Here is a 9343-nt window from a genome sequence, read left to right as displayed (position 1 = left end):
CAATTACCACTAAGCTGGAGAGCACCCTGGTGGAATGTGAGACTTTCTTGTCTGAGTCTGCCCTCGCTCTGTTGGGCTGCAGGAAATCGGGGCATTAAAACAGGATTGTTTTTGGGATCAGGTGGCAGAGACGGTGAAGGAGAGAGATACGATCACAGGTACACAGCATCAGGTACACACTACTCACAACAAAAAAATCTTAAATTATACACAAATTTCTTGTGATTGGTGGTGGTGGAGAAGAGAGAATGTCTGGGGTCTGAGAGATCTCCCAGTATGCTGGCTGCTTTACCGGGACACTGCGAAGTGTAGACAGTCTGTCAGGTACCTGGACCACACGGGTAACATGCCAGGAGGCGTGCAAGTCCCTTGGTTGGGATTGAGCGTCAGAAATGACGTCAAGATGAGGCTGTTCGGCCCCTTGTACAGAATGATCTGTCCAAGTGGCATCAAAACCTACCTCGGTACATACTCATATGACCGGATGCATCACAGTCTGGTATGGCAGTTCAAAAGCGTAGGAGCGCAAGGAGCTGCAGGAAGGAGTGGCCTCCTTCCCATCGCAGGCACATCACTCCCCAGCACCGGTAGTATCCACAGGACATTGTGCGGTCGTTATTCCCACACCACTTGCAGCCATGGGATCATGGATGCTTTGTGTGGCTGCAAATACCGGCGTTTACCGTCCATCCCCAGATACCCATAACTGAGGATGGACCACATAGGTAGGACATTGAACAGTACAGCCCCTGATTTTAAGCCAGCCTTTAAACTCTACCCTACAATAAACCTCACAGCCTACATTTTTCTATCAAACATGTAGTCATCTAAGAGCCTGCAGTGTTCTCAGCACCCCTGGCGTTGTGTTCTGTGCACCCACCACCATCTGAGTGGAAAACCTATCTCTGACATAACTTCCCCAACACGTTTCTCCAATCACCTCGGTGACAAAAGAGGAATGACTGTCCCGATGTCCATTTAGTGACCCAGACTGGTCTTTACAATTAGGTGGTGATTCTACAGTCATCTCTACTGAAGCCTCCCCACCATCGGTAGCATCTACAAGAGGTAGAGAAGGGAGCGTCCGTCATCAAGAATCCCCACCACCCGGGCCATGCCATTGTCTCACAGCACCCATCAGCCAGGAGGTACCACACCACCAGGTTCGCTTCAACCCTAATCACTGCCTCAGTATCGCAACACTCAGACCATGGATCTGTTGTTCTAATTGTGTATAACTTACGTCTGTTTTTCTTATGGATTTTGTATATCTGATAGTGTGCCCGTGATACTGCTGCAAGTTAAGTTTTTCTTTGCACCTGTGCTTACACGGACCTGTGTATCTGACAATAAACTGCAAATACCAAAGAAGCACGACTAGTCGGATGTTCTGCAGTTATTTATTCACACTGAGTAGGGGGTGAGGTTAGGTGGGGAGACGGATGGGAGTGTCTGTATGTTCAGTTATCATGGTGGTAAAGAGTTCAGATTTCATGCTGGATCTCCTCCAGCATCGCGTTAATCTTTTCCTGCACGTCCTCGTCGTAGGTTGAGAGCTGGCTGGTTTCGACCTGGTCGTTGGTGGAGACCTTGCTCACCACATCTTCGGCATAGGGCCGCAGGTTCTCCTGCAGCTCCTGCGCACGCTGAACCATCCGGGCTTGCATCTCCTCCACGAAGGGGATGAGGCCCTGCTGGAACTGCTCGATGCCCTGGTTAACCTTCAGCTGGAGCTCGGACGAGTAGGGAGCCATTTTCTCCTTGAAGGCCTCCACGCTGAGCTGCACGGCCTCGCGGAGCTCGCGGCCCAGGGCCTCGGCGTCGGTGTCGGCCCGCTCCTTGATGGTCTGGCCCAGCTCGGTGAGACGGGCGCTCAGCTGCTCCTGCAGCTGCTCGGCGTAGGGCGACAAGCGCTGGCTCACCTCGGCCAGGTTGTGGGCGATCTGCTGCCGCATGGTCTCGGCGTTATTGCGCAGCTGCTCTACCAGCTCCTGGGCGAGGGGCCGCACCTTCTCGCTCACCTCGGCCGCGTACAGGTTAGCGCTGCTGACGCTCTGGGCAATCCGCTCGCTGGGGAGAGAGGAAGGGAGGGAATCACACACTGCAGAGAGAGAGAGAGAAGCCACTCGTCCCATTGCATACCCTTCCATCTGATCCAATTTGCCCTCACATTGAAAACCCAGGGGCTCGCCTGGATCCTCCAGGAGTCGTACAGACCCTTCCGCCTAACCATTGAATCCCGTTTGAGATAGCCCCACTTGACCGTGTTTGGTTCATATGTCCAACTAACCTGACCTGTCCAAATGTTGCTAATGTACCTTCCTCTGGCAGTTCATTCCGTAAACAAAATACTCTGTGAGAAAGTTGCCCCTAACTTCCCTGTTAAATCTCTACTCCCCCCCCCCCGCCACCTTTAGCGTTTTCTAGTTCTTAATGCCCTAACCCTGGGGAGATACTGAATTAATTCTGTCTGTACCCCTCCTGATTTTATACACCTTCAGTGTCCCATGCTCAGACGTCCCAACCTGCCCAGCCTTTCCCCACATGACCAGGAAACATCCCGGTAAATCTACTCTGCACTCTTTCTGGCTTAGTGGCATCTTTCCTATAGCAGGACTGCACACAGTCCTTCAAGCAGGAGGTCACTGGCGCCTTCACCAACTGCAATGCATATCCCAGCTCCTGTACTCAGAGTCCAACCGGTGAAGTCAAACGGCCTCTTATCCGCCCCATCTGTCTGCTCTACATCACAGCCCGGGTCCTACCGTTCACCACCAGATACCTGCACTGTCTCGCTATTCTGCCCTTCCTGCACCATAATACTATATACAATAATAATAAACCATTTATTATAATGTATGCCTGCGTACACACAGCAATAAACTTGGGCATTAATTCTATGTGCCACTGACATTGAGAAAAGTTTCTTGCAATCTCTCCCCCATCATGATGTTGACCACTTCCATCAGGCCCCCACCCCACACTCCCAATCTTCTCCCGCGAAACCCGTTTCCTCATTCTGAATGCCAAGTTCATGACCAACCTCTAAAGTCCACAGGTAAAGGTGGTTACCGAGGTGGGGAGAGGTGTTGGGGGTTACAGAAATGGCGAGGGGTGTAGGGGTCACAGAGGGGATAAAGTGTAGGAGTTACAGAGAAGGGAGGGGTGTAGAGGGTTACAGGGATAGGGCGGGTTCGATGGGCGAAGTGGCCCCATGGACCCCTCGGTCGGCATGCGTCACCTACTTGATGTCCTGGCCCAGTTCCGACTGTTTCACTGTCTCCAGTGTCTCCTCTGCCATATCACTCATGCGAGCGACGTACTCCCAGAAGGCGTCCCGAGCCTTCTCGAACCTGGACCGATGTTCCTCCTGCCACGGGAACAGGAAGCCCTGGGACCCTAGGAGGGGCGGAGCGAGAAGAACGGACCCGGTGAGAGACTGTCCCGCGTAGGGTGCACAAGGCGTCTGCGCGACCATCCCGGCATAGCGCAGGACCTTCTTTCCCACCACTCATCCGGGAGACGCCGAGCTACAACAGCTGTGGCTCGGTTGAAAAGCAAGGAGTGACCGTGCGGGGGTGGGGGGGGGGGGAGGAGAATTCCAGGAGTGGGCGAAATGGTGGAGATATTGTGGGAGATCGAGGAAGGGCGCAGTGGTCACAGAACTGGGGAGGGGTGTAGGGGCGGAGGGGGTCACAGGGGAAGGAAAGAGGGGTCACGGAGACGGGTAACTGCGAGGGCCTGAGAAAGAGGTTGGTAGCTCCCTCCCCTGAGTAAGACGAGGGTGAACTCACCGAGGACCAGAGTCAACGCCATGAGCAGGGCAAAGAGTTTCATTTTGGCGTTCGAACGGATACCGATCGAGAGGCTGCGAGGAAAGCACACAATTTCGGGGATTAATCCAGACCAGTTGCTAAATCCCCGTTTCCCCAGGCTACTCACTGCACTCTCCATGCCCCGCTACTCTGAACAGTCCTCAATCTCCACCCCTCGGGATCTTGCTGCGCCCAGATTCCAGGCTGCTGCCTCCCCTGCCCGGGGCACTGCTCTGGGACCCGCTGTGCTGGGCTCTGGGACCCGCTGTGCTGGGCTCTGAGATCCGCTGTGCTGGGCTACGGGACCCGCTGTGCTGGGCTCTGGGACCCGCTGTGCTGAGCTCTGGGACCCGCTGTGCTGGGCTCTGGGACCCGCTGTGCTGGGCTCTGGGACCCGCTGTGCTGGGCTACGGGACCCGCTGTGCTGGGCTCTGGGACCCGCTGTGCTGGGCTACGGGACCCGCTGTGCTGGGCTACGGGACCCGCTGCGCTGGGCTCTGGGACCCGCTGCGCTGGGCTCTGGGACCCGCTGCGCTGGGCTCTGGGACCCGCTGTGCTGGGCTACGGGACCCGCTGTGCTGGGCTCTGGGACCCGCTGTGCTGGGCTACGGGACCCGCTGTGCTGGGCTCTGGGACCCGCTGTGCTGGGCTCTGGGATCCACTGTGCTTGGCTCTGGGACCCGCTGTGCTGGGCTACGGGACCCGCTGTGCTGGGCTACGGGACCCGCTGTGCTGGGCTCTGGGACCCGCTGTGCTGGGCTCTGGGACCCGCTGTGCTGAGCTCTGGGATCCACTGTGCTGGGCTCTGGGACCCGCTGTGCTGGGCTACGGGACCCGCTGTGCTGGGCTCTGGGACCCGCTGTGCTGGGCTACGGGACCCGCTGTGCTGGGCTCTGGGACCCGCTGTGCTGGGCTCTGGGACCCGCTGTGCTGGGCTCTGGGACCCGCTGTGCTGGGCTACGGGACCCGCTGTGCTGGGCTCTGGGACCCGCTGTGCTGGGCTACGGGACCCGCTGTGCTGGGCTACGGGACCCGCTGTGCTGGGCTCTGGGACCCGCTGTGCTGGGCTCTGGGACCCGCTGTGCTGGGCTCTGGGACCCGCTGTGCTGGGCTCTGGGACCCGCTGCGCTGGGCTACAGGACCCGCTGTGCTGGGCTCTGAGATCCGCTGTGCTGGGCTCTGGGACCCGCTGTGCTGGGCTACGGGATCCACTGTGCTGGGCTCTGAGATCCGCTGCGCTGGGCTACGGGACCCGCTTGTGCTGGGCTACGGGACCAGCTGTGCAGGGCTCTGGGACCCGCTGTGCTGGGCTCTGGGACCCGCTGTGCTGGGCTCTGGGACCCGCTGTGCTGGGCTCTGGGACCAGCTGTGCTGGGCTACGGGACCCGCTGTGCTGGGCTACGGGACCCGCTGTGCTGGGCTACGGGACCCGCTGTGCTGGGCTACGGGACCCGCTGTGCTGGGCTACGGGACCCGCTGTGCTGGGCTACGGGACCCGCTGTGCTGGGCTCTGGGACCAGCTGTGCTGGGCTACGGGACCCGCTGTGCTGGGCTACGGGACCCGCTTGTGCTGGGCTACGGGACCAGCTGTGCAGGGCTCTGGGACCCGCTGTGCTGGGCTCTGGGACCCGCTGTGCTGGGCTCTGGGACCAGCTGTGCTGGGCTACGGGACCCGCTGTGCTGGGCTACGGGACCCGCTGTGCTGGGCTACGGGACCCGCTGTGCTGGGCTACGGGACCCGCTGTGCTGGGCTACGGGACCCGCTATGCTGGGCTCTGGGACCCGCTGTGCTGGGCTACGGGACCCGCTGTGCTGGGCTCTGGGACCCGCTGTGCTGGGCTCTGGGACCAGCTGTGCTGGGCTACGGGACCCGCTGTGCTGGGCTCTGGGACCAGCTGTGCTGGGCTACGGGACCCGCTGTGCTGGGCTACGGGACCCGCTGTGCTGGGCTACGGGACCCGCTGTGCTGGGCTACGGGACCCGCTGTGCTGGGCTACGGGACCCGCTATGCTGGGCTCTGGGACCCGCTGTGCTGGGCTACGGGACCCGCTGTGCTGGGCTACGGGACCCGCTGTGCTGGGCTACGGGACCCGCTGTGCTGGGCTACGGGACCCGCTGTGCTGGGCTACGGGACCCGCTGTGCTGGGCTCTGGGACCCGCTGTGCTGGGCTCTGGGATCCACTGTGCTGGGCTACGGGACCCGCTATGCTGGGCTCTGGGACCAGCTGTGCTGGGCTATAGTGGTACGATCTCAATGCTTGAATCAGAATGCACAGGGCAGAAGCAGAAGGCCACTCAGCTTCTCATCCCTGCTCTGCCGTTCCCCGTCGCCACATTCGATTTCCTCCCTCCGGCCCACGTCCCTACTCTCACCCCGTAGCCCTCAATATCTACAGTCGGAAGAGAGTTCCCGGGATCCCCCGAAACCTCTGGCTGAAGCAATCTCTCCCCGTCTCCATTCTTTACACCGTCCCCTCATTCTGTCAGGGACCCCTGGTCATCGACTCGGCAGTCGGGATGAAAACCCTCCACACACAGCCCCTGTTGGAAGTTAGTGTCTCAGTGACACCCCTTCCAAATTTCAGATCCCCGTCTCCCGCCCTGTCGAGCCTGCAGTCATCCCCTCTCAATCTCCCAAAGCCTGCCGAGCCGGATCAATCCTCAGAATCTCCGTACTGTGACGAAATTCCGTCCGACCAATGGGCAGCCTGTTCCCCGTTTCCATGCTACCTCCACCCCTTCCAACCTTGAGGGTCTTCTCACTCCAGCGCCCTCACGGACAGACGAATCCCCATCTACTCTGCGTAAAATCTTACCCGTCGACTAGCAGATCTCTGGGTGAAGTAGGCAGAGGTGTTGCGGACCGTCCGTATATATAGCGACGTTCCTTGCCGGCTGGGTGTGTCCGAGGTCGCAAAGTCCAACCTGTTATCTCCACTCTCTCCCTCTCGTCATTTTCACTGAATGACTCCTCGCCTAGTTGTAACTCAAAGGTCCCACCAACGAAGAAAGGGCAACTCGTTTCTTAGCGCCAGCAAGGAGCTAGGTCAAGGTCTGGGGCCGAAGTCTCGGGTTTGGATAAGGTATGGCCAGCTGCCAGAATCCTGCCGTGGTGGAGCCGGTGACGTGTCGCCCCGGGTTTGTTCGGGGAAGGCGATCTGTGCCTCACCAACAGGCATCATATCTGGTTTTACATAATCTGGCCGCCGTGACTGGCGAGCAATTCTCTACTCGGAGAGCACCAGATTTATTACCACCGTCTTGCTGTGTGCAGTTCTGGTCTCCTTGCTTGGGGAAGGATAGACTGACTTTGGAGATGGTGCAGAGGAGGTTCACCAGGTTGATTCCAGAGATGAGGGGGTTAGACTATGAGTTGCCCAGAACTGCACTCTCTAGAATCCAGAAGAATGAGAGGAGATCTTATAGAAACATATAAAATTATGAAAAAGAGTAGATAAGATCGAGTCAGGAAACAACTTAACTGGTAGGTGAGACTAGAACTCGGGGACACAGCCTCAAGCTTCGGAGACATTAATTGAGGACGGAGATGAGGAGGAAATGCTTTTCCCAAAGAGTGGCGATTCTGTGGAATTCTCTGCCCAGTGAAGCAGTGGAGGATACCACAGTAAATTTATTTAAGATAAGGTTGGTTAGATTTTTGCATAGTAGGAGTATTAAGCATTATGGGGAAAAGGCAGGTAGATGGAGATGAGTCCGTGGTCAGATCAGGCTCGACGGGCCGGATGGCCTACTCCTGCTCCTGTTTCTCATGTCCCTACGTTTCGCGGCAGCACTACAATGCAAAGACAAAATTACCTGAAATTACAAAGTAAATAAATGACACAAAAGTGTCTCCGGAGAAATGTTCACGAGTTGAGGAATCAACCACTGGTATTCCCCCCTATTCTTCACTCCAGTCACCCCGAGGCCAGACCGGGTAATGAGGGCGGAATTCCTCTCCCGATGTCGGTGGGTCTTCACAACAAGGCGGCAGTTTCACAGGCACCTCTACCGAGAATTAGACAGAGGAACCCCAACCGGTGTCGGTAGCAACTAAAAGAAAGCAGCACCCATCATCACAGATCCCCACCACGCGGCCATTCCATCTTCTCACAGCTCCCATCGGGCAGGAGATACGGAGCCCCGATGGCCCACACCACCAGGTTCAGGACCGCTTTAACCATTCGGTCCCTGAACCACCCGGCACAACCCGAATCACAAACTACCGCAGTACAGCAACTCTGTGATCACTTTTCACTACAATGGACGTTTCCCTGAAGTTCCCATTGTGTTATTTCCAGTAAAGACTGTGTATAATTTATTTTTCCCCTCTGGTGATGCTTTTCATTGGACTGTGCGCATACGGAGATGTGCATCTGCCATTAAATTTTGATCCGGCCAGTGGTGTAATGGTTCGAGGCTTCTTGACGCTTTCAGTTCGTGCTGGGTTGGCGTCGAGCGAGCAACTCATTGCTAACATACGGCAAGGTTGCCGAACAATCTCCGGTTTAATTGTGTGCTGGGGAAGCTGGGAGCGGACAAGACCATGAATTACTGTGTTGATCACGCTTCTCGGATACGATCATTGAAATCAATACCCTGTGAATCCCCTTTGGGAGGTGAACTTTTAAAGTGCCCGGACGACCTATCATTTTTTTGCGGCGCGAGTGGAAATGTCGAACGTGAAGGACGGTGACGGTGTGGCGGGTGAGGGGCGAATCAAGGCGTTGGGACCGTGCTTGGCCATTGCTAAAGCGAACGAATGCGATTCGATGCTGAGGCGAGTGGAGGTTCCGGGGCCCGGCTCACATCCGACAATGAGAAACGGACGATTTAAGCGCTGGGCCAGATTGAACAGGTCAGGGGTCGGGGTGGGCCGGTGGTCTGCCCTTTGCACTAAACACAGCCTCCTGGATCGGCTGTGGTGGTGACCAGCCTCGTGGCTGTGGCCTCACTTTCCCGAACTTCAGATCTCAACGTTATTTAGTGACTTTTATTTTCGGCACGATTTTTTTCCCCCAGCACCATCCACGCTGGACGGCCTTTCCAATGGGTTCTATTGGGTACTTTGTTTAGTGGCTGCCCGTAAGCAGACAAATCTCAACTTGCATATGCTACACATAACGTTGATAATAACCGTACTTTGAATTTTAGAACATGCTTGTCCCAGTAATGCCAACCTGGGAGCTTAATCTCAACCTTTGCCTTCTCTCAACACGCACTCAGCTTGGTCAGGATGTGATCAGTGTGAACTGTTCAGTCTAACCCCGTGAACTCAGCTTGGTCAGGATGTGATCAGTGTGAACTCCTCAGTCTGACCCCGTGATCTCAGCTTGTTCAGGATGTGATCAGTGTGAACTCCTCAGTCTGACCCCGTGGACTCAGCTTGGTCAGGATGTGATCAGTGTGAACTCCTCAGTCTGACCTCATGGACTCAGCTTGGTCAGGATGTGATCAGTGTGAACTCCTCAGTCTGACCCCATGGACTCAGCTTGGTCAGGATGTGATCAGTGTGAACTCCTCAGTCT

The 9343-nt window shown here is 56.8% G+C and overlaps 1 protein-coding gene across 2 annotated transcripts; it reads right to left on the bottom strand.

Moving 5' to 3' along the window:
* Window positions 1-1401: 1401 nt before the first annotated feature.
* Window positions 1402-6775, bottom strand: LOC132396411 (apolipoprotein A-IV-like). 2 transcript variants are annotated; one of them, XM_059973977.1, is made up of 4 exons: window positions 6632-6775; window positions 3795-3868; window positions 3246-3399; window positions 1402-2070 (listed from the first exon to the last, which is right to left on the bottom strand). In XM_059973977.1, exons 2-4 carry the CDS (start codon window positions 3835-3837, stop codon window positions 1485-1487), a joined length of 783 nt encoding a protein of 260 aa, XP_059829960.1. In that variant the 5' UTR covers window positions 3838-3868; window positions 6632-6775; the 3' UTR covers window positions 1402-1484. The 2 variants fall into 2 exon arrangements, with proteins under 2 accessions (XP_059829960.1, XP_059830016.1); XM_059974033.1 differs by lacking the exon at window positions 6632-6775 and adding an exon at window positions 6546-6622.
* Window positions 6776-9343: the final 2568 nt, after the last annotated feature.

Source organism: Hypanus sabinus, chromosome 1 (genome assembly GCF_030144855.1).
Source record: "Hypanus sabinus isolate sHypSab1 chromosome 1, sHypSab1.hap1, whole genome shotgun sequence".
Lineage (NCBI taxonomy): Eukaryota > Metazoa > Chordata > Chondrichthyes > Myliobatiformes > Dasyatidae > Hypanus > Hypanus sabinus.
This window is presented reverse-complemented; position numbering and strand designations above follow the sequence as displayed.

What these genes read in the sequence shown, in the direction of transcription:
- LOC132396411 (XM_059973977.1), bottom strand. Translation starts at nt 3,837, where the DNA reads ATGAAACTCTTTGCCCTGCTCATGGCGTTGACTCTGGTCCTCG. An exon ending in GGCGTTGACTCTGGTCCTCG is followed by an intron (nt 3,400 to 3,794) that starts GTGAGTTCACCC and finishes CGCCCCTCCTAG; the next exon opens with GGTCCCAGGGCTTCCTGTTC. An exon ending in GAACTGGGCCAGGACATCAA is followed by an intron (nt 2,071 to 3,245) that starts GTAGGTGACGCA and finishes CTCTCTCCCCAG; the next exon opens with CGAGCGGATTGCCCAGAGCG.